At 47.1% G+C, this 10,670-nt stretch overlaps 1 protein-coding gene across 2 annotated transcripts in view; it reads left to right on the top strand.

Annotated features, from left to right (window-relative positions):
• The first annotated feature begins 1,513 nt into the window (after positions 1–1,513).
• The window catches only part of EGFLAM (EGF like, fibronectin type III and laminin G domains), a 188,279-nt gene continuing 179,122 nt past the window's right edge, over positions 1,514–10,670 (top strand). Inside the window, exon 1 of one of the 2 annotated variants that reach the window (XM_027606813.2) lies at positions 1,514–1,895. In XM_027606813.2, the coding sequence (XP_027462614.2) occupies positions 1,799–1,895 (97 nt within the window). In that variant the 5' untranslated portion in view covers positions 1,514–1,798. The remainder of the gene's footprint in view (positions 1,896–10,670) is intronic. The other variant, XM_027606812.2, reaches the window with a different exon arrangement.

The raw sequence follows: 10,670 nt of genomic DNA, 5'->3' as shown, positions 1-10,670 counted from the left end.
AAGGCAGGTTTCTGCATGGAATGGAGGTAGGGACTAGATGACCTCTGGGCATCCTGACAGTCCCAAGGATATATGATTCTGCTGCGTTTGAGACTAGCAGTCCTGAGGGCAGTCACATTGCCTGGCACCCAAACATGGCCTTGTTATCACCTTGGAAGTGAAGAGCACCGGCTGTTCAACTTTTCTACTCTAACTCCACGTAAAAGGACAAGGTCTGGTATCACAGCTAAGACTTGCAAATACTCCAGTCGGAGTGGACTTGAACTTATTATGGGCAGTTGCACACCTGAGAACGCGGACACTAAGGGACCATATTCTCAGGCTTTGCTAACAAACAAGACTGGGCTCATTACAAACCCTCTAGCCAGGGCATACTTCATTCCTAAAAAGAAGAGGAGAAATCTTTGGGGGGTGGGGGAGATATGGGTCAACCTTGTTTCCTCCTGCTCTTCCAAGCTGGCTCCCTCTGCGGGGCACTTCCTAGGGCCTTTGATCTTTCCCCAGGAATTGGTCAAGGCTGTGTTTTCTTCCAGGTTTATTCTCTCTTGGTTTATTTATTTATGTATCTGCTTTCTCTTCTCGCTGGCTTGAAGATCAGCACGCTAGTGTGCAAGTGGACTTGAGTCCCGGGGTCTCCCTTCTCGCAGCGCCACCAGGAAACCCGACAAAAAAGCGTATTTTACTGAATCTTAGGGCAGCAAATCCAGAGGAGAAGGGAGCTGACCCGGGAACCCAGGTCCCTGAATCAGTGGCCAGGACCTCGCTCAGGCCCCCAACCCCAGCTCAGCCGGCTGTTGCTGGTCCGGGTCTGGTCTTCTCGGTCCGCCAGGGGGCTTGCGCTCGCGTCCGTCTCCCCGACGCCAGGCTTAACCTGGACTTTCATCTCTTCCCCTGAAGGGTCTCAGTTTGTCTTCCTCTGCAGGGAGGGGACCCCGCTCCCCCGCGTTGGGCCCTAATCTCCACCCCGCGTTTCCAACCGAGGGGCTGGGCCTCCGCTCTCCATCTGCGCGCCTTAAATCCCATTTATCTTCTTAGCGCCCTAGACTCGGCCGGCCCCGCCCCCTCTTCCTCTTATCCTCCCCCACTTGCAAACCGCAGACACCCTCCCTCCCCCCCAAGTGCGCTGGACAGACCACAGCAACCTTTGGAGGTGTTGGGAAAAGTCCCCAAGCTGGGTGGAAGTGACCTAGAGGGGCGCGGCTGCAGGAGGGGAGGACGGCTGCAGGAGGGGAGGGGGTACAGCCGGGGGAGGGGAAAGCGCCGCAGGATTTCAGGGTCAGGACCACAGCGCAGGGTCCTGGACTCACAGTCCCCTAACTCCCGCCCTGTCGGCCCCTCCTAGCGCCCCAATCTAGGTCACCAGCAGGGAAGGGCTGAGGCCGGGGGTCGTTAGAGGGTGATGGGAGGGCTGTCGGCCCCGGAGGTGGGCGAAGAGTAAATTGTCTCCGAGCCTGCCCCTCTCACTTCCACTCGATTGTAATTCCATCCCGGGCGGATCGAGCCTCCCTCCCTCCCACGGCCAGCCGGTCCCTCCCCGTCGGCTTCCTTCGCCGCCCCCGCCCCCCTCCTCCGAAAAGCCCTGCGGTTCCGAGAGGACTTCACTCCCGCACGCCGACCTCCCGGAGGGTGCCCGGCCTCCTCGGACTCCTCCGTCGTTGCTGGTCCAACTCCCTCAGCCCTCCACCTCCTCACCCGGGTCAGGGGATCCGCGGGGGCCGCCTCCCCCCACGTCCCCCAGGAGACGCCCATTCCCTGTGCGCCCGGGACTTGGTGAAACTTTGCAGGCGCCAGCGGTGAAATGGATTTAATCCGGGGCGCCTTGCTCCGGCTCTTGCTCCTGGCTTCCAGCCTCGGACCCAGCGCAGTGGCGCTCAGAGCGGCTCTCCGAAAGCCAGGTAACGCGCGGGGCGCGCCCGAGGACACCGCGCTCGGGTCCCGGTCCCTGCCGGGACGCAGAGCGGGCAACGAACCGCCCCTCTCTCCCCTGACCGGTGGCAGTTTAACTGGGTTCATTTCTGCCCAGAGCTGAGAAAAGACGCGAACCTCGCCCTCCCCCGCCTCCCCCCCAGCTCAGGCGGTTCCAGGGATGTTTGTTTGTTGAAAGAATAATCTATTTTCCAGACATAGTAGAGGTGGAGGCGGGCTGTGTATTTGAGCACAGAGAGCTGAGAGTAGGGACAGCGATCATGCTGTCTCAATTACAGAGGATTGCAACTGTGCAAGAGAAGTCAAACAGCTCCTCCTGTGTCTCTAAACATCTTTATTGAATTCATATTGTCCAGAGCCCAGCCATTTCGTGTTAAGTGTCTGTTGCCTGGCGTTCCCTGTGCCCATCTGTGGTCCTGCCCGGCACTGTGTGGGATGTGGTCTCTGGTTTCAAGGATGCTTTCCACGCTGGGGCCATTTGCTCAGAAAGGAGTGCCCGATGGGTTAATTTTACCGTATTTTGAACCCCCGTCTTTCTTTGCTGGGCAATTTAAACAAAGATGTATGGTGTTGTAGGCTGTTACAAAGAATTGGAGAGAACTGGAAACTCAGTAACTTGCATTTCCTCTCGTTATACTGGTAAAAGTTCTTCATGTATTTTTGTCTACTTTGATTTGATCTGTTGTGAGATTCTTCCAAGTACAGCGTTCTAAACAATAAAGTGCTAAATGTTGTTGCCCGAATAACGAATTTTATTCTACTTTGCTGAGGCTGTATTTTGAATGCTGAAAAATCTGTGTTTTTCTGGGGATTTTTTGTTTTTTGGTTTTTGTTGTTTACTTTGTAAGCGAGGTTGTCTTATGGGATTAATTACATCTTATGAACAATGGAAAGCAATGTAACTTTATTTGAATGCAGTCTGCAAAACTGCAGAAAGTGCAGTTTATCTTCACAAATAACGATTCTATAAGAAAGAGGCAAACCAGGGAAATTTATCAGAGGGCGAAGAAAACAATCTTGGCAGGGTCCCATAAGGCTGCTTAAATATTTTCACTGCTCAAGGATCTCTTCATTTGGAAATATGACTTGTTGCCTTTCAGCTCTGGGGGAACACCCTCACTCTTCAAGCTGTGTCTATTGCTACCTGCCTTGAAATTTAGAGTCATTTTCATAATCTGCAACACACTTAAGTTATGAGCTATTCTATAGCCCCTGTTCGATTCATTTTGGAGATGATAGCAGTAGTCCAAGGCAGTGTTATATTAAATTGTTTCTCACATGCATGCATATACACATCTTCAAGGATTTCAGTGAAGGGCTTCTAACTTCTCTCCTTAAGATAAGCACATCATGATCAATTGTATTCTGTGGGTTTATTCATATAAAACCATCTAGTCACAATTTTTGAGTGATGCCTAGTTGTATCTATAGTTCTTAAGCTTAAGCGGTGTATGTAATATTCTTTTAAGGATAGATTTCAATCCATTTAAGCAGAATTTTTTTAAAAGCATTCCACAAAAGCCTACTGTATATAAAACTACTCATATGGGTCACCATCTTTCCTTTTTTATTTTTTGTAGCTTCTCTCCTAAAAATATTTTCTACCTGGTTCATCCAGGGTCTCATTCTGATACTCAGGCCATGAATATGCCATCTTGGCCCCTCTGGTTTTATTTGAAGCATGGATAGGGTTTTGATAGTGGAAACTCTACATTTTAAATAGTTTGGCATATTAAATACATCAAATTTGAGGTAGAAGTGGTGTTTGGACTAGGTTTAGCCTAGAAGAGCTTTTCATTACTTTATAATTTTCTCCAGACACTGGCTTTCAGGTTGGAAAACTGCTCAGATTAAAATGACAGCTACTTCATAAACTTCAGGGGAAAACTTCCTCCTGGGCTCATTTACATCCCTTGGAAAGACTAGTTTTTGATCCGGAAAATTGGTCCAGATTAAAAACTGAATGTGCCCTGCTTGGCTCTGATGTGAACAGCAACCAGCTAATTTATAATCTTCCCCAGACACCAGCAAATCCTGCTAGGATCCATATAGGAGTTTCTTTGTACCTCATTTCCTCCATAGAAATTGGTTTATGAGCAGTACTTTGAAGGGAGCGTGGCCACCATGTAGGCGTGCTGAACAGTCCTGTTTTCTTTGGATGACCCTGTCTGTCTCCTAACGCTCCTAAAAGATGGAGAAGTCTTGGATTCAAAATCAACCTGAAAATTCCCCATCCCACCTACCTCTGGTGGGAAAAAAAGCAAGTAGCAGCTTCAATGATGAGTTGAATTTGGGTCCAACATAGGCAACCTTTCCCCCCCCCACCCCAAGATAGCTCATCTTCTGCCATTGAGCATTAATAAAGAAAACTCTGCATTTGCCGAGACTAACAAGAAATGACAGCTCTTAAGTCAAATTAAATAATAATAACAAACTCTAATTAAGTGCTTGCTACATTGCTCTAAGAACTTGGCACATACTGATATTTAATCAACCCAGCAGCTCTGTGAGATGGGTATTACTATTACCCCTGTTTAACTGAAGATGAAATTGTGGCTCAGAGAGATTAAATATCTCCTCCGAGGTCACACAACTAGTAAGTGGTGGAATGGGATTCGGGCTGTGATATTTCAGGACCAGGAAGGGAGTCCTTAGTGGTCCTGGTAGCAGAGGCCTGCAGACCTGTCCTGGCTGAACAGGGGAGCTCCCACGGGACAGAGCCAAGTGGAGGGCATTATCCCTGCTGCTGGGTGTGTGGAACCTGTTTAAACATTTGTACACGGGATCGTGCCCAGGCCTTCAAAGATAACAAGAGTGTGAACAATACTGAGATGGAGTTCTGGAAGCCATTGTCCGCTGCCCTCATCTGCAAGAATCAGGGGCTGTAACCTTACAGGTCCATGAACTGCTGCTTTTCTCTTGTTGAGCTCCTCCTGGGTGCTAAGTCTTGTGAGGGCCAGAGGATCCATCCAAGGACCTGGAGGTAGGAAAAGGGGCTTCTGACCCTAGGTAGGGTATAGGACAGTATCATCTCCCTGGGCCTTCCTGGCCTGGAAACATCACATAACCTTCATTCCTTTTCAGATTACAAATTAGATTCAGAGACCTGGAAGGAAGTGAAAAGGCCTCATTTGACAACTGGGCTGAGGGTGATTAAGGGATTTGTCCAACTTAACATCAGAAGCTGAACCGGAACTAGTACCCAGGCCCTCCTGAGTGGGTACTTCTCCCTTATCCAGAGTCCCCCAGGAAGCATGGGAAGGACTGTCGTTTTTCTGGTGTGGAGCAGGAAGGTGGGAAAGGGAAATCCAGACACGTGCTGGAATCCGCACACAGCGAGCCACACACCTGCTCCCACAGGCAGACTGGTAACTCATGGTGTTAATTCACCCTCTAGCCCAGAGAGAGGGGCTGGAGGACCACATGAGGGCCCTGCCTTTTCTCCTGTCTTTCCAGTTTGCCTGAGGCCCCAGGGGCAGTGAGACAAGGCCAGGTCAGGGTTGAGAACTAAAGGTCTTCCCTAGAAGAGCTGGGGCCCCACAGCCATCTTTAGGAAGAGCTTTTCATTACTTTATAATTTTCTCCAGACACTGGCTTTCAGGTTGGAAAACTGCTCTCATCTTTTCCTTTCTGCTCCCTCAGCATTTCCCTACCTGTAAAATTGGGTTACAGGGAAGATCCAGAGTAACTCAGAAAGAAAAAAATGAGAGTCTGGAAGAGCAGAGTTAGCTGGTGGGCAATGTATCTTGCTCGTTGATGGGGGTGAATCCAGGAGCCTCTAGGTAGCTTCTGCTGCTGCTAGTGTGAGGTTCACTGGCTACGAGTCAGAAGCCTCCCTGTTCTGGTTCCTGCACGCCAACCTGAGCAACCTGCTGCCCAAGGGACTGCTTATGTCCTCTCTTACAGCTCTCAGGCAAGTCCCCCTCCCAAAGCATGTATTTGGGGGGGCGGCTCATCTCTTCTGTCTGTCCCTCCTTCTCCCTTTCCAACTCAAAATCCTTCACTACAATGAGATCCAGATTGTCTTGCTTCTTGGGGAACACTGGAGCTCATAAAGGCCACACATATTTCCCCCCATGAGGGCCATGTACATAGCCCCAGTACCTAACTACTGGCATCCATGCAGTCTAAGCGACGTAGCAGAAATATTTCCTCCGCTCCTCCATCTCATCAGCCCTCCTACCCTCCTCTTTGTTTCCACATCCTATCTAATCCCTATAAGAAGCCTCCCTCTCCTCTCTTTCCTTGGATTCTCTGTGGAGGTAAAGGGACAGAGAGGTCAAGGTCAGGGGTAAATGTCCTATAACATGAGGCAGTACTTGTTCCTCAGAATTCTTTCTCATGGAAGAGTGAGTTGGCCAGAAAGGAACTGAGTGGTGTTTTTTGCTTTTGCTTTGTGTTTCTTACCCTGAGCCCAGGGCTTTAATAATCTTAGAATTCTTTTGGGAGTAGTTGTCCATCTGTCTAACTGAAAAGTGGTCCAGTGCCACAGAGCTAGGTTTCTGGAAGACAGGGACTCAGGTGTGTGGGGCCGCGGTAGGCCCTCAGCTTCCACAGGGTGGTCCCGTGGGTAGCCTGCGTCTCTCGCCTCACCCGCTCGGCCGGCAGGACTGGCTGGTCCCAATCGACTCAGTGAATGATGGGATGTTATGACTGCAACAGAAAATCTTTTGAGCTGGTCAGGACCCCTGCCACTTACTTTGGCCACAGCATGTCAAACTGCAGATATTGGAAGTATACCTGTTATTTCAGAGATAGAAAAAGGAAAAAGGTAAAGAGGGACTACAGAGCCTAAATGGCCGTTTGTGGCGGAATCCCCCAAACCCATCTTTGATTCCGCTTCCATTTTGAAGACCCCAGAGTGTGGCTTTGGCCTCCTGAAATGAGCTGGAAGACGCTTGCCTCTTAGACCCCCGAATCACAAGGGGATTGGGGGTTGGGGGGAGCAGGGCACACAGGTGAAAGAGCTGCCCGCAGAGGACGCAGTGTTCAGAGCGGGCTCAGAGCAGGTGTGGCCTCAGCGGGTCTCAGGCCTCTGACCCAGGCAAGTAATTCCTGAACTTCCGTGAGGATGAGAATTCTTGGAGCACGTCACAAGCTCCTGCCTTTTTAACAAGAACCTCCGGTGACTTGATGAGGTGGTTTGCAGTCCACACGTTGAGACCTGACAAAGGACAGTTTAGGCTCCTGTCGGCCTCCCTTTCCTCCGGGCCTTCTCCCCAGATGCTCTGTGGGACACCCACAGTCTCCCCTTCCTTCCTTTGTCCGCACCACATGGGACTGGCAGCGACAACTCATTGCTCTGGATCAATATTGTAACCTTAGGCTCCACAGGTCTTCCGAAGGTTGGATTTGGGGCTTGTGGTCTTCTGAAGGCGGCTGAACAACATCTCCTCTGGGCAAATCCTCCTCTTGCTCCCGGGAGGAGGGAAAGCCTGCAGTAGCACTAACAAGCAGCCACGTGGAACTCTGTGTAACCCATCCCCCCGGCCCTCATTCCCTCAGACCCACTCCACCCTCCCGGCCCCCCACCCCCCACCCCCACTCTGCACCTGTTCTTTCAGCCTCCGAGTCTGGTTTCTTCTTGGGTGAGAGCACAGACTTTAGTATTTGACAGATTTGGGTTTAAGTGCTGACGCTGTTTTTTACTAGTGGCTCAATATAAGACAAGTTATGTTAGCTCTGTGGTCTCCATATCCTCCTCTGTAAAAATGGGAAAGAACCTGCCATTTAAGGTTGCTAGAAGGATTAAGTGAGGCAAGACAAGTACCAGAGCATTTAAAAGGCACAGAAGTCTGAGGCTGGAAGGCAATATTTATGGAACTGGGATTGTTTAATCTGGACAGAGGAAAACAACTGAGTGCATATGCGTGACTGAAAGAATATGTGCCGGGCACGACGAGAAACACGAACACTTATGATTTCGTGTTCCTTTTCCATACATATTAATGTATGATTGAGTACATGTGATTTAATTTGCACTGAGTCGTAAAATTTTTCAGATAAATAATTGGCAAATCAGAAGGACTCTCTGGTTGACCACATGCCTCAATTTTTGGTTTGGAAAATGTGGCCGCCATGTTCGTGGTCTTGCTTGAATGGATTCCTTGGAGAAACAGTAACCTCAAGGGTGGTGGATGATGTTTGCCTGGTAATTGTCTTGGGGAGGTGTGGTGGTGGAGGGGGAGCAGCTGTTCCTGAAAGAGAATTAGCCAGACTGATGCATGACTGGGCGTCGGTGGAAATCTCCGTGAAGCTTGGGAGCTAAGAAATGGTTCGGGTTTGATTGATCAGTAGATAGGAGTAATTCTTGAACCACTCCCAGGGACATGGGATGTTAGAGGCCAGGCTCCATTAGCTGTTCCTTTGCTATGAATGTTTCTTGCATTTCCTTGGCTGGCTGTGAAACCCCCCATTTATCCCAGATAACCCCACCAGCTTATTTTAAGAATCAAAGGAAATGAAACGGACCAGTGCTTTGAAAGTGCCTAAGCACCCCACAAAAATAGGATATTATCATTCAACAGTAATCCTAGTAATTACTATTACCTTAACCAACCACACCAGCCAAGAATATACCTCCTGAAGCTTTCAACTCATTTCCAGTCCCTTCTTCTTCACTCCTCTAAAGACACTTGAAGATTCTCTCTTCATCTGACTCTGCAAATCCTGAGCAATTTAAATCTTAACACTTGTGTTTGCTGACAGGGCATCCAAGATCCGGAATCAGATTTAATGTAATGTTAATGCTATTTATTTTTCTTGGTGCAATAAGTTTATATTAGCCAGTTAATGGTTTACATTGTGCAAAAGGAGTTGTATCAGCAGACACTTTTCTGTAACATCTGGGCAACTGGAAACATAATACTTAAATACAACCTGAGTTTAGAGCCTTCCTTGGACAGATGGCTAATTTTATTGATCTAATTTTACACTTAGGAATAGGTCCCATGATCCTTTGCTCATAATTCTTAGAGTGAGCAGAGAAATAAATAAAATGGCTGATGGCTGTGAATTAGATGCCTGTTATATTGCTTGTAATTTATTTTTAAAATACTTCAGTATAAATAGTCACTGTGTGAATTACTTTAATCTGTATCCTAAGGGTACTTAATTAACACTCAAAGTAATCTGGCATAGAAGGTACCAATCCTGTGTAAGAGTTTACATCTATTTTAATCTCTCAGTGACTGTGCCATACCAATGGTCAAATGTTTTGAGCTTTATGTCTATGCTAGCCAGAAATCCACACTCCAGGGCTAGTTACCACCTGACCTTTACTATAAAGTCCACTCTTAGAGGTGGTTTGGAAAATACATGAAAATAAATGTTAGCTTAAATTCAGGCTAGATGGTTTGTTAATTAGCATAAACGATGTTAGAAATAATGTTTTTATTGGTGAAATATGTGAGTAGCTAGAAAGATCATACTCGTCCCACTATTTTTGTGTAGACAAAGAATAAGAACTAGTGAACCCAACAGTCAAGCTGCTTTGGAGTTAGGCTAAAGTCCCATTCAGTCCTGTATTTCACTCACTTAACAGTAGACTCATTTGCCTGCTCCCGCTAACTGATTTGCTAATTCTGCTGTTAGGATATTGATGTATCTGCCTCAGCAAGGTGCTTGCTGCTGTAACAAGCAACTCCACATCTCAGTGGCTTCACACAAAATGTATTTTTCACTTACTCCAAGTCCAAAGTGAATGTTCCTTGTTGAGTAGCTCTCCTGGACTGCTCTCCTTCAAATGATGACTTGAAAACCTGAGTCATTCTGTCTTTGCAACCTCTATCTTGTAATACTATTATCTTTAAAATGGGCTTCCAAGGTGTCATGGAAGGTAAAGAGAAAGAAAGCTTGTGTGAGAGATTTTTATGTGCCAGGCTGGAACATGGTCCCATGACCCCAACCTAACTATAAGGAGGCCAGGAAATGTAGTTTGGCTGCATACACAGGAAGAAAGTGACCAGATGTGGGAGGTAGTTTCTGATGGAATGCTTTGGATCTCCTAAGCCCACAGACAGGGGATGTTAAAAGAGTAAGTTTATGAGAACTTTTTGACCTCTTGCCAGTGAATATTTGTGTATGTGGCAGAATTTGGCCTAGAATTTGCATTCATTATAGTGTACAACCTGGTTGAAAAGCAGATAGTTGCCATCTATCTTTGTGTGTTGGAAGCAATCATAATTTAACAAAAGATCCTGAAAACTAAGCAGTCAAATGGACTTAAATTGGTTTACAATAGGATGCAAAAATATGTATATGTTTACATGAATATGTGCTATTTGTTGCTACTTATTTGCTCCATTTTACACAAAGTAAAACTAATCCCTCTTAAAAAGTAAAGTAACTATCAAGTTGGTTAAAGAGAGTGAATTCCTAAGACACATCAACTGGAACTCCAATTATTTTCCATATAGTTTTCTGGAAGCTCTTTCTATTTGTGTCCCATAACAAAAAGGACTATTCATGGTAGGATAATTTATTCAGTGAGATATGCATCTTAAAATATAAAAATCAGTTTTTAGACACCACAGGCTGCTTTGTTGGGGCTGAAGACAGTGTGGACTGATCCCAACAAAAATAAATTGATACATTGGGTTGAACCACCACACGTCTCAAAGCACTTTCATAGAAATGATCTCATTTGATCTTGTAACCCTCACCCTACTGGGAAGTCAAGAGCAGATGACTTAGCAAAGAGGAAGGCGGCAGAGCCAGGTTATGAACCTAGGTTGTCCGATCCC

Source organism: Zalophus californianus, chromosome 5 (genome assembly GCF_009762305.2).
Source record: "Zalophus californianus isolate mZalCal1 chromosome 5, mZalCal1.pri.v2, whole genome shotgun sequence".
Classification (NCBI taxonomy): domain Eukaryota; kingdom Metazoa; phylum Chordata; class Mammalia; order Carnivora; family Otariidae; genus Zalophus; species Zalophus californianus.
Note: the sequence above shows the minus strand (reverse complement) of the source record. Positions and strands in the feature narration are given on the sequence as shown.